Source organism: Gobio gobio (genome assembly GCF_949357685.1).
Source record: "Gobio gobio genome assembly, chromosome: 16".
In the NCBI taxonomy this organism is placed as follows: Eukaryota; Metazoa; Chordata; class Actinopteri; order Cypriniformes; family Gobionidae; genus Gobio; species Gobio gobio.
In genome coordinates, this window is record NC_137109.1 from 41,130,111 (window position 1) to 41,144,006 (window position 13,896).

At 39.8% G+C, this 13,896-nt stretch overlaps 1 protein-coding gene across 5 annotated transcripts in view; it reads right to left on the reverse strand.

Annotated features, from left to right (window-relative positions):
• LOC307139562 (A disintegrin and metalloproteinase with thrombospondin motifs 2) overlaps positions 1 to 13,896 on the reverse strand; it is a 204,607-nt gene that overhangs the window by 14,122 nt on the left and 176,589 nt on the right. For 3 of the 5 annotated variants that reach the window (XM_079838566.1, XM_079838569.1, XM_079838568.1), the window contains 8 exons: positions 13,767 to 13,872; positions 8,704 to 8,847; positions 8,479 to 8,611; positions 4,441 to 4,554; positions 4,204 to 4,349; positions 3,565 to 3,740; positions 1,992 to 2,125; positions 1,796 to 1,916 (listed from right to left, as the gene is read on the reverse strand). In XM_079838566.1, the coding sequence (XP_079694692.1) occupies positions 1,796 to 1,916; positions 1,992 to 2,125; positions 3,565 to 3,740; positions 4,204 to 4,349; positions 4,441 to 4,554; positions 8,479 to 8,611; positions 8,704 to 8,847; positions 13,767 to 13,872 (1,074 nt within the window). Of the gene's footprint in view, positions 1 to 1,795; positions 1,917 to 1,991; positions 2,126 to 3,564; positions 3,741 to 4,203; positions 4,350 to 4,440; positions 4,555 to 7,328; positions 7,359 to 8,478; positions 8,612 to 8,703; positions 8,848 to 13,766; positions 13,873 to 13,896 lie in introns of all 5 variants that reach the window. The other 2 variants (XM_079838565.1, XM_079838567.1) reach the window with 1 other exon arrangement.

Here is a 13,896-nt window from a genome sequence, read left to right on the forward strand (position 1 = left end):
AGTTAATCATTTAATGACACATTTGCATTGTCACAGATCTCTGATGTCATCTTTTTTTTGTGTGTGTTCTATTTAGATTTTTTTATTTTTGAAAATTATTTATATATAGGGTTGCAAGGAATTATATTGTGATTATATATTTTGAACTGATATGACATTTAATTTCATATGAAAATATATTATATTGTTGCTGCTGAGGCCAGGAACAAAGAACAAACTCTACTGCTAATACTGAGTGAATGCTCTCCGCATATAGTATATGTTCATAAAAAACTTTTACTTCAAACCCACTAAATCCCAGCCTCAGTCCATTCAGAAGTACCAGTACTTGGGTAGAAACCTATACATAAAAGCCTGACAAAAATGCTTATTTTAAAGAAAAACGTCAGATGGACTTAGAGGCTTTTGCATCTGAAGTCTTCAAATAGTTACTTTTAAGGGTGTTCACACTTGGGTTCACTCTTTACAAGAACCAACTAACAAAGTTCCAATACAAATATTTATGTCTTAAAGGGGACCTATTATATAGTCTTGATTTTATTTTTGGGTTTACTAGAATAGTTTTTCATGCTTGAATGTTCAAAAAACACATTTTAAATTGTTGCAGCACCTCTCTTCCCAGTCTGTCAGTAACACTCCTTAAGTTATGGTTTCTATGAAGCCCCTCCTTCCGAAAAGCATAATGTGCTCTGATTGGTCAGCTGGACCAGTGTTTTGTGATTGGTCAACTGCTTCAAACGTGTTTCAGAAATGTCACGCCCTTACCATAACCGTGAGTTTCAACACACTACTAACTCAACCAGGCCCATCTTTTTCTTTCTTTTTTTAACGTATATTCGTTGTATATCAATTAATTAAATGAGGAATATTGAGATGTATTTATGAGGAATATTGAGATGTATTTGTTTCCAGAAGAAAACTCAATACTACAACTGGGGCATTTCAGGGAATTCAGAAACAGTGTTTACTGATATAGAGAATAGAGACTTTGTGCTTTCCATTACCTTTTTCATGCTCAAACAGCAACATTACACACTAAAGCAAGTTGAAAATCTAAAAAAGCATAAATAGGACCCATTTAAATTCGTCACACAATCAGTCATTTGAGCTTTTAACATGTCAAATCCTCCTTTTTGCCAGAAAACATATTTTGGCAGAATATTGATGAAATGCTATAAACTTGGTTCAACTCGCATATTGCATTCCCAAATGCAGGTTAAACTCACAGTGCTTGCAAAGATGGAGCAGCCTAGGATTTGATAATCGCGATATGATAAGACATCACACTTTTTATTAATTGTGCAGCCCCATTTGTGACATTGTAATGTTAGATTTAATTAATTATTAGCTTTCCATCAGCTCACAAACCCCCTGCATTTTTACTGACAAACCCCCAGGGGTTCGAGAAACCTGTGTTTGGGAAACCCTGTGATATGGTGCCATTTGTAAATTTCTCTTCAGTGCAAGATGTTTTTAAATAATGTAAAAATGGTTACCTCCTCTAAAACCCATTTTATGGTATGAGACAAATTATTCTGTGTTCAATCATAATTGACATGACAGTAATAAAAGGCTCACGAACCCCCAGAGGTTCAAGTAACCTGCATTTGGGAAACCCTGCACTATGGTATTGCCATAAGAAGGAGTCTTAGGAGGCAACATAATGAACTTACTTTTGTAAGAGCCATTGTATCTGGACTATAAGCCTGAAAAAGTCTATGAGGCATAAGTGCCTTAAAATACGGCCTCCGCTAGGTTTTGGAACCGAGCTTACATATGTGCTTAGGAGATGTACCTTTCTTCTCTACAAAGGTGAAGTTAAACTTGTGAGTCTTGCACTTGGTTCCGTCTCCCCCACAGACGCCGCACTTATCTTCCTGCAGAGCTGATCCAACTACCTCATCACAGCCCACTTTCTGAAGAGAGAGAGACACCATAAGTAAAAGGGAACTAAGCACACACATTTACAAGAGGTACACACAGTTATTCACCTCACAGTCTCCGTACACACACACACTGTAGGGATCTTTGTAGGAGCAGCGTGTTCCAGGTTCCACCAGAGTCTCCATGTTGACTATAGCTCGCGTCTCTTTGGATTGACAGTACAATTTGCAGCGTTGTTTAGCTATGGAAAACAAGACAAGAGAGATCCTTGAGTGATGGATTTAGATACGACAAAAAGATCGAGTGCATATTGACAAGGATTGAGAAGAGCTTGAATTCTTAAGAGGAAAACAGCTTCCATGAAATTTCATTAAATTACATTAAATACCAGTTACAAAATGTACAACTAGTATTGCTCAACTAGTCCATCTTGGTCCAACAGAGGATTGACTTAGATAATGTTATTCAATGGTTTATACAAAAATAAAACCTTAAATAAGTGTGAATGGTCTGCTGATAGTCTTTACATGTTCTATAAATGTATTGTACATTATATTATCATCAGCGTGTACAATCCAAAAACTGGACACTTCTGTTTCAGAAGTACATTCTAAGTCCAGCTCAATTTCCCATAAAGAACAAAAGTTATCCAAGAACAATGTGATGAGTGTTGGCTATCCCAGCAATTTAAAAAAAATTACTTGCACACTGTGTGAAAAAAATTATTTTCCTAATAAAAGAGCGAGACAACTCAACAAATCAAGGCCAAAAAAGTAAATTTCTCTTGAGTGCAAGATGTAAAAAAACAATGTAAAAATGATTACCTCATCTAATCAAATGTATCCAAGGCCACTTTACGGTATGAGACATAAACCACAAACATTCTTGTGTGAATTATTCTGCGTTCAGTCATAATTGACATGACAGTAATAAAAAGGCTCAAAAAGTCCCTCTTCACACGAGCATTACTTTGGATGTATTTGTGTTGATCATAAAACTAAGGCAGATGTCCATAGCGCTAAAGACTCTGGAGGGATTTCATGTTCTCAGTGATGTCATGAATGGTGTAGAAGTACACGTGGAAAAAAGAGGGGGGTTTGAGTGAAATCATATTTTCATGTGTGCCCACTGTGTAAGCGGAAACAGCTGTGTGGAAAGATGGATTACATCAGCCTGGTTGACAAACTGAACTTGATTGTGCAGGACAGGAGTGGGAAAATATATAAATAAAGTGTACAATTTAAACGATTAAAGATTTTAAAATGAAATTATATTTAAAAAATACTTAAAAATATATATTAAATATTCCAGTAAAATATTACATAGTGTTCTTTTTTATCTATTTGGCCTTTGCTTAATGCACAGAAATACACTTTCAAAAAAAAAAAAACTGCTTATCACTAGGCCTCAAAAGTACATCTTGGTACCTCACCCATCCATAAAGGGTAAGTATTAGTACATACAATTTTTTATATTTAGTACCTTAAGGTTTAAAGGTGTGTATTGTGGCTTAGGTGTCTAAAGTAGGTGTATTGTACTGTTTTCTTTTATTTAAAAAAAAATTCTGTCAGTAGTGTGGCTGTTTGATGTAGTATTTGTGGCCAATGCTGTCTAGTTCATTTGTAGCTCAGTATCTGCTTTCAACTCAGTACGGTCTGTGAAGTCCGCCGTATTACTTACGGTCAGGGTGTTCATAAGGCAGCCAGTGGTACCAGGTATTCTGGTACTGAAACTTGTTGTCCATCATGCTACATTGCTCGGCTCTGTAGTCATGGTACGGGTCCTTACACTCATGTGTATTACACATCTGGAACTGATAGCTTGGGCCGGAGCAAGAACGTCCACCATTAGCTGGACTGGAGGAGGTTGAAGGGATTGGAAAAAAATAATTAGTTATATGTGAAAAATTTGACAGACAGACAGACCGACCGACAGACAGACAGACAGACAGACAGACAGACCGACCGACCGACCGACCGACCGACCGACCGACCGACCGACCGACCGACCGACCGACCGACCGACCGACCGACCGACCGACCGACCGACCGACCGACCGACCGACCGACCGACCGACCGACCGACCGACCGACCGACCGACCGACCGACCGACCGACCGACCGACCGACAGACAGACAGACAGACAGACAGACAGACAGACAGACAGACAGACAGACAGACAGACAGACAGACAGACAGACAGACAGACAGACAGACAGACAGACAGACAGACAGATAGATAGATAGATAGATAGATAGATAGATAGATAGATAGATAGATAGATAGATAGATAGATAGATAGATAGATAGATAGATACCGTGGATTGTCACAAGCTCGGGTCCGAAACTGTCCTCCCCTTCCACAGGAGCGAGAGCAGGCACCAAACTCACTCCACATCCCCCAGCCTCCGTCCTGTTTTATAATGTCTGGAGTCAGCCACACACAGTGGCCTTTAAAACAGTGCTGAGAGAGGAAGAGACCAAAGCAAACACATAAACACAGAGGAAGCGAGTGAGTCTAACACATCAGGACATATCTGCATTAAAGGCGGTACCTTCCCATCTCCGCATGTGGTACCATCAATGGGCGGTCCTTTTTTGGTCTTGCAGAAGAAGGGGTTGTCTGGGTGAGCACACCAAAGCTGCTTACAGGGGTCAAAGGTGCGATACTGAGAAATAGAGGAACAGAGAGTAGAAAATTTATTCTCAACCTCTCACACACACTCTGAATGAGACGACAAGACGCAGCTGGTCAGATAGTCACAAGGCTAGGATCAATAGGAAGGATGTCAGATTGGATAAATAGTAAACTGTTCTTTACAAAGTCGAGATGATGTGAAAATATCACTATTAAAATAGCCCAGTAAATTTCCAATAATAAAAAAAAAAATCCATTAAACTTTGTCTCTATAATAAATAAATTGTAATTATATATATATTTGATATATATATATGAATTGTGTTTCTTTTAAATTTGTAACACAAATCATACACTTTGTTTCTATAATAGAGCAATGGTATTTAATTCAATAATTAATATAATATAATTAATATAATATATGTGACAAGCAGGGTGGGCGAGAGCCGTGACGGTGTGAGGCTGGGTGGCGTGATTGCAAATGAGCGTCAAACCGGTCTCGTTTCTCTCACGAAGGAGCTCGGATGCATAAAATGAGGAGTGACGACAGTGAAGGACGAGAGAGGACCAGTTAGCTGGATTTGATTGTTGACGATTTGGCATGATCTTGGATTGTTTGGCTCTTTGAAGCTCATCCGGGACTTGCTGTCATAGTAACAGATCCATAAGCTTAAATGGGAGGTTTATAATGTTTTATAATGTTATTGTCTTACACACATGTTGTACAGTTACTCTGAGCCGTGCATTCATTTGAACAGTAAAATCGTGAATATAAATAATTGGGAATCATGTTGAAAATAAACAGTGCACATTTCATTTATCTATTATAACTTTTATGTTGGTTTGGTCATTTGGCTGTTTCCTTATAAAAGGTCCAGAAATTCATGATTTTTTTGTATTTATTCATTTGTAAAAAAAAAAAATTGCTTGGTGGCTTTTTTAATTATATATGATGTAATTTTGTTGCTGTCTTGCCGCCAGCCAATCGCTGCATTGCTGATTGTGGTTTCGAGTATCGATACATCTGCCCTCTTCAGGGAACACAAGAACGGGCAGTAATCTCAGATAACTTAATCCAGATATTTTAATCCAATACGCAAATTTGTTTGAAGAACTAAATTAGCCAGAGATCGGTTATCACGATTAAAAGATCTGGGATCTGTCAAATCATCTCAGATGTATTAAGCGAGGACGGATCCCAAGCCTGGATTTTACTTTGTGTTTTGTTTATGTTTTATTATGTGTGTCCATGACGGCTTTATTTAAAGTGTTTAAACATTCGCCGGTTCCCGCCTCCTTCTTCCCATAACAACGAACTTAATTTCAACATAATATAATATAATTAGCGACGTCATGTCACAATTATTAAGGCACGATGAAACAGTATGATACATTTTCAATAATGGGCAGGTTACATTTATGTAACAAAGCAAACTCATGCAGGCAAAACAAAACAATGACAAAAAGCTGTTTTAGTTATGATACAGCTTCTGACCAAGAGCACAGTTAGACAACAGAATGCTGGGCAGTGATGTGATATGGCCTCAAATGCTAAGCAAAATCTCTCTTTTTTCCTCCTCCCTTGGAGAGGCGTAGTAGACAGGACTAGAATCTCTGGCTGTGGTACTAATGATGACACTCCATTTAGCAGGATCCTAAACCCAACAAGCGTTTCAAACACATCAAGGCACTAAGTGCAAAATAATGGCTCACAGTTTTCAGCATTAGCCAACTGGCTGCTACTGTTATCTCAGTTTGAATATTGTTTAGAGTTTGCCAAGCTAAATATTGCTAGATGATTATTTAGCACCTCAAGAGATTTTTTGATGTTTCAGGGAACTTTATTGTGGGTAGCACTTTATTTTACGGTCCTGTTACCCATGTACATACAATGTACTTATTATAGTAATTGCAATAACTGGGTTATAACTAGGTACTAATCCTGAACCTACCCCTAAACCTATCCTTAACCACGTAGTTACCTTATATTACACAGTACTTTCTCAGCTACGTGCACATACTGTAAAACAAAGTGCAACCGTATTATGGTTAAACTTGCTCCAGTTAGCAATCTATCTATTCATGGATATCTTTTCTGATGAATGTAGAAAACCAGACTGCAATGACCTGGTTAACTTGACATTAAAGGGATATTCAAAAGAAGTTTGAGCTCTATAGAGAGAATCTGCTTTCAATTACCACAGCAAAGAAGTCCCTCAGTTTGAAAAATAAAACATACAGAAATTGTGTTCACAATAGCGTTTTTACAACTGGAGTCTAGGGCAAGGCATTCCAGAGAGTTTAGAAGCAGAAATGTGCCACTCGTGTCTTTGCTGAAGCACTTACTTGCTGACTACTGTTCTGGGTGGATGACCTCCAGTTATGCATTACCCTAATGTAATTCCTGTGTGTTGTAAACACAACTTTGCAGATGGTTGAGTATCAATGTACACATATTGCTGTATATAGACATCAATATGTACATTTCTGTACAAATTTTTTCTTTATTTTTAGAAACTCAAGGACAAGTTGAAAATATTTAAATGATTACATTTGCACTGAAATCAAGCGTTACTTTAATTTCTCGTCACACAGGCCATTCAATTCATGGGGGGGGGGGGACTGTGCCAATTCCGAAATGAAGAAAAGACGACTGTGGGTTTAGTATCCCGCTGTGTACATGTCTGCAAAATGACAATGAGTTCAACACCAACCAATAACATGTAATGATTAACAATAAGACCATCTGACTTGAACCAAGTTCAAACGAAAGAGGCCACATTGCAACTGAGGAGAACACCTTACCTGGGCTCCTGACGGCCCCACCTTTTGCAGCTAAGGGAATGGTTTAACAAGACAGTGAAGTACAGTCCAAGCAGTGCTGTTCAGCTGGAATTTCATTTTTTTGAGCAGAAATGATTCTTGAAATCATTTTTATCCAGTTTTGTTAAAGCAACATTAAGTGATTTCAAACTCATGCCATCTGGTTTTGATTATCTGATCATTTTTTATTCAAAAATGTTTGTTTTTTTTCCTCTCAAAAGTGAATGGCAAACAATATAATTAGCCTCACATTTTCTCTCAGATAGACGTCTGACATAATTTTGGAATTTGGTGTTTATAAAAATGTTTTTATATTGACACATCTATATAAAATAAAACCAGCTGATGTGCTATGAAGGATTTTAAAACCTGGTCCTTATTGTTCACTAAAAGATTTGTTCACCCAACAATAAAATAAGTTTCGTCATTTTCTCACCCTCCTGTGAACCCATATAACATTCTTTTTTTTCTGCAGAATACACAGAATGTTTAAAAAGCTTTCTTACTTTCAAAATTATGAAAAGATTTATTGAAAAGATCCCACTCAAAAGCACAATTCCTTGATGAATCAGTGCTGCTTCTTTAGAGCTAGGGCAGATGACAAAAAGTTTAATAAATGATGAGTCTCAGTCTGTATAACTTGCATTACTTTAGAAGACTTGAAATAAAGTGCACGAGTCACTCATATGGACCACTTTTATGATACATTACAGGTGCTCTTGTGGCCTTTGTAAAGCCAGAATGGAAATGTTTCAAAATCCTTCTTTTCTGTTCCATGGAAGAAAGAAAGCCATACGAGTTTGAAACAGCATGAGTGTGAGAAATAGTGACAAAAACCTTTTCGGTGCACTATTCTGTTCCTTTAAGGTTTTTCCCTTCAGTATGTACAGATATCAAAACTCAGTCACTTAACACAACATACTGTTACACTCATAATGCATTATAAGCATGTATAACACATAATACTGGGTCACGGCGATCTATGGTGAACCCAATGACCACAAATGGTGATTGTTATGGCAAGCTGATGTCAAGGGAGAATTATACATGCTTGTAGTGATTTTACAATCTCATAAAAAATAATGCATTATTTGAATTAAAAGGTCTGTGCGGCAGTTAATTCAAGACTCACCGCTGTGCACATCATATATCCGGCCCCGAAGTCAAAGCGACACTGTTCGTTCATAGAGTAATGCAGCCCGGGCAGCTGTGGAAGCTCCTCCCAGGTGTGCTCAAACGGGTCATCACGGAGACAATCATATGAACTACAGAGGCAGAATGAGGTGGGATATAATCCACAGTTGTACCAGTAGAGTTGTGGTAGTTGATTTGGTGTGTATGTACATCTAGTACTCACTGCAGGTAGCGGCCCAGTTCCTGTTGACTGCAACGGGACCAGTGGAACCGGTGGAAAGCAGCCTGCACCAGTGGGGCCATGATGCTCCCCATCTGCACCTCATCTCCACAACGGTTCCCCTGCCCATCGTGCTCCATTCCCAACCTATAACACAAACATACATATACCGATCAGGCATAACTGAATTCATAAAAATTGAAGTGAATAACACTGATTATCTCTTCATCACAGCACCTGTCAGTGGGTGGGATTTATTAGGCAGCAAGTGAACATTTTGTCCTCAAAGTTGATGTGTTAGAAGCAGGGAAAATGGGCAAGCGTAAGGATTTGAGCAAGTTTAACAAGGGCCAAATGATGGCTTGACGACTGGGTCAGAGCATCTCCAAAAATCTCCAAAGCTCTTGTGGGGTGTTCCCGGTCTGAAGTGGTCAGTATCTATCAAAAGTAGTCCAAGGAAGGAAAAGTGGTGAACCGGTGACAGGGTCGTGGGCGGCCAAGGCTCAATGACGCACGTTGGAAGCGAAGGCTGGACCATGTGGTCCGATCAAACAGAGGAGCTACTGTAGCTCAAATTGCTGAATAAGTTAATGCTAGTTCTGATAGAAAGGTGTCAGAATACACAGTGCATCACAGTTTGTTGAGTCTGGGGCGGCATAGCCACAGACCAGTCAGGGTGCCCATGCTGACCCTTGTCCACCACCGAAAGCACCAACAGTGAGCATCAGAACTGGACCACAGAGCAATGGAAGAAGGTGGCCTGGTCTGATGAATCACGTTTTCTTTACATCATGTGGATGGCTGCGTGCATCACTTACCTGGGGAACACATGACACCAGGATGCACTATGGGAAGAAGGCAAGCCGACGGAGGCCGTGTGACACTTTGGGCAATGTTCTGCTGGGAAATCTTGGGTCCTGCCATCCATGTGGATGTTACTTTGACACGTACCACCTACCAAAGCATTGTTGCAGTCGTACACCCTTTCATGGAAAAAGCATTGCCTGGTGGCTGTGGCCTCTTTCAGCAGGATAATGTGCCCTGCCACAAAGCAAAAAGGGTTCAGGAATGGTTTTTCGCCAACTGTTTTATGAATATTGTCAATTTGGATGTACTATTCTTTTCACATACTGATTTTCGGCTACTATATAGTTGGGAAGTATGCCGTTTCGGATGACCAATTGATATTGCGGTTCCTGCTTGTGGCAAAGCATCCCTGATGTTTATCTCACCTGATTCAATCATTGACAGTCACTTTTTGCCATCTACAGGTATTTCAATCTAACTTACTGAAAGAGTCACTATCAAAAACACTAATCAGCAATACAGTGGGCCCCATCATACACCCTGCACAGCAAGACACAGTAATTTTTTTTTGTGCTAGTTTCAGCCCAACGCAGTTATCATTTTCACGTCCAGCACCACATTGTTTAAATAGCAAATGCACTTGCGCCCATCTGCTCGGCCATGGGCATGCTGGTCTGAAAACGAGGTTTGTTCTGATGCATTGTTGGCACGTTGATATTTTGAGGCAACTGAAAACGACTGCACCATTGACCAAACACCTGGTCTTAAGTCAATAGCGCAGTATTTTTTGTGTTATTTAAAGGGCGCATTAGTAATATACGCCTATAGGTGAGTGCACAACGGACATACACTCTGCTTATTACACACAGAGGGACACGCAGCAGCGCACAAACATTTTTAAATATTAAAAATAAAAGGATTCCTTTTTTGTTCAGTCTTTCCGCTCGCAAATTCCGCATATGTAAATAGTGAATCTGCCATGGTGCAGGCACAACTGAGAGATTGCTAATGTGTCGTCATCATGACGTATTCCCAGTGGTAAACGCAAAGCATTTTGGGAATCCGCGGCACAAACGGGTGCCAGTCGCCAGACTTCTTTGCATGGAGGGAAGAATGCAGTGTTCAAGATGCCATCTACCTGCTGTGTTATAAACTGCAATAGTCGTTCTCACGATAGAAGTGGCATAAAGCTTAAGAACGGGATATACAAATATAAGTAAACACTTTGCAGTTTGAATGATGTCCTGTATGAAAAAAATGACGGAGTATATTTTTATGTGTCCACTGTTCGATTGCGCCCTGTACGCACTAACAACACTTAATATCATGTAGTTGTATATGGGTGCTGGAAGTTGGGCAACAGATTGACGTCCCTTGACCAGTCGCTCAGCTCGTAAGGATCCAGTCCTTTGATTCCCTCTATTTTCTCATCATATCTCGTCTTTGCATTAGGATTTAGTTTTAGGCGATATGGTCCGACAATGTTTTCTTTAGCCCGCTGCATTTTGTAGGATTATATTCAGTTTTTCTCTCAAATTTTTAATTATTTTCATGCCAGAACACTAGCCTGCTATGCCAGGCCATGTAAACGGGCCAAACATACCCATAATTCTTTGCATTCTGATGACTTTGCCGCCCAGTTGGTCACAAGTCTTAGCGATCTCTAGCTTTTAAAGCGATTGGGATTGAGATAAAACTCTGATTGGTTTATTGCATGTTATGGCCAAAACACACCCATGACTCGAGACTAGGTAAAACCCTTTTGGAACATGAGCCTGGCGCGCCGACCGTTTTTTCCGTCATTAAAGGTGGGGTAAGTGCTTTCTGGTAACCGATGCTGATATTTCAAATCACCAAAACAAACACTCCCCTATTTTGATAGCTCCGCCCTACACATATGTAACCCAGGCAACAACTATGATGGAATCTGCTGTGCCAGCTGGCCGGGGGTATGATGTAGAGCTGCAACTAACGATTATTTTTTCTGTCGACTAATCTAACGATTATTTTTTCGATTAGTCGACTAATCTAACGATTATTTTCCAGATTATTCTTATTATTCTTTTTTACTGATTATTGTATTTCAAAGAGGGTAGTGAATTTATATATTATTTTAACATGAAATCAATGAATGATGACAATATTAATTGTATTTCAGGAAGGGTAGTGTACATAGTATGCCATTTTATAATGAAATATATGAACACAAGAAGCTTTTTAAACATAATATATAATGATACTATTCATCATAAAATGTATACAGAGTAGGCCTAATTAGGAAAAGTTGTTTACTATAGTAGTTGAGTATGATTTACTTATTGATTTGTGTCAATAGTAAACGAAAATGCACTTGTATTTATCTGCAAAAGGTTCACATACAGGAGCTTTCAGCATAGTGTTAATGTATAACTAGTCGTCTATTTTGAAGATACATGTGCATAAACAACGACTAAAGCTGCCAGAAGTTTTTGCCCAAACTTCAAAGACACATTTAAATTATTAAAGCTAGAGGCATATCTTAACTTTAATGTTACTTTAATCATGTAAACTACCTATATACAACAAGTTATTATGCATATGTGTTTGGGACAGAGCGGAACCAGGTCGCATTAACAGCAGATATATGCAGCCCATAATAAATAAAAGCACGAGACGTACTGGGGTCGGAGAAGAACCCAGGAAAATGTGACCGTCTGTTGCAATGCACGCGCCACGGTTCAGCTGCGCGAGAGAACACTGGCAGCAGGGTTGCCAGGTTTACACAACAAACCCCACCCATTCATTACTCAAAACTAGCTCAAAACAAGCCCAATCGCGTTTCGGGGAGGTTCTCTGGTAAACATCGCGTTCGGGGGGTTAAATATGTGTGTTTTTTTGCTTCAACCCGCGGACATGAGACACAGCCCGGGGCAACAGTGTAGAAGTAGCCCAATTCCGCGGAAAAAAGCGGACTTGGCAACACTGACTGCAGTGTGAAAGCTCCCGCTCTCCACGCGCACAGCTTCTGCTCTGCCACCGCGTGCAGTGTGAAACCGGCGTTACAGAGCGAACAAAGCACAGTTTTATTGGGCTTCTGTTTAAAGTACTCCCACACTTTTGAATGTCGCGGTCTGGCTTTATATGATAAATGATCATTTTCACTATGCCCGGGAGCAGAAGCTGCCATTATTCTAGATCTTCTGTTCCATTCTAGAACGTAAATAATGTGCCGCCGACGCGTCGACGCATTTCACGCACGTCGACGTATTTTCGTAGTCGACGTCATCGACGACGTCGACGCGTCGTTGCAGCCCTAGTATGATGTCATCAATAAGCGAAAGCAATGTGTGTTACTATGGTAATCCAGGTTGAATGTTCAGTGGAAAAGTCATCCCTTACATCCCAAAAACACAAACACAGTTCTCATGAACAACTCGATAGCACAAGCACGACAGTCCAACTAACGAACATATTACAATTATGACAAGATTCAAAGGGTTATATCGATCACGAAAAGAAGAACCAAAGGAAACAAACATATATTAGAGTTTATTGTCTTACTTTTCGGACCCACTGCTGACGCTTGAAACAGACAGTGGAGGAGGTTTAGACGCTCCAGGCTTATACGGTGTGGAAATGAATGGGTCTTTATCATCGCTGAAGTGAACGACAATACGATCGCAAATGGACAAGCAAGCAAACATGACACATGAGCATATTCAAGCAAAAGCCAGCATATATTAATTCTGTGAAACAAAACAAAATCAATGTTACTCGCCTATCGAGAAGAAATAAAGCAACCTCTGCCTTCGCTCCTTGAGTTCTCTCCAGCGCTGGAAAGCTGATACTTCTTGCCTGATCTTGCCTTCTTTTGTTCCACAGACATTTTCCACATTTGTTTTTAATCTGCCATATCTCTCTTTCTGTCATCGCTCGGCTAATGTCCGTCCTGTGTCGTGTCTTTTGAATAATGACGTGCACTGAGCCCCTCACTGCTGATTGGCTATAAGTTAGTTTTGGTACTCAGCCCGAGACACTTTTATAAAGCAGTTTTGAAATAACACTTAACCCACCTTTAAACTAGCAAAAGTGGATTCGGACACACCCTAAGATCGGCTCAGATCGTTAAAATAGGGCCCAGTGAGTGGAAAGTAATTTATTCGAATGCTACTCGACCAATAACATTGAAAGACCAAAACGAAATGTTTTATAAATTCAAATATATGAGCTAGCTTTTGACATACTGATATTAGGCAAGCAGGGGTGCAGCAGGTACTCACACATGGCCGGTTTCATGTGCCACCACAAAAGCAGACGAGAAACCGTCCTCATGGTTGAGAGTGCAGCTCCGTACGGGATGACACATGCCTGTGACAGGAGCGTAACCTAGCAACACATAAGAACACCTGA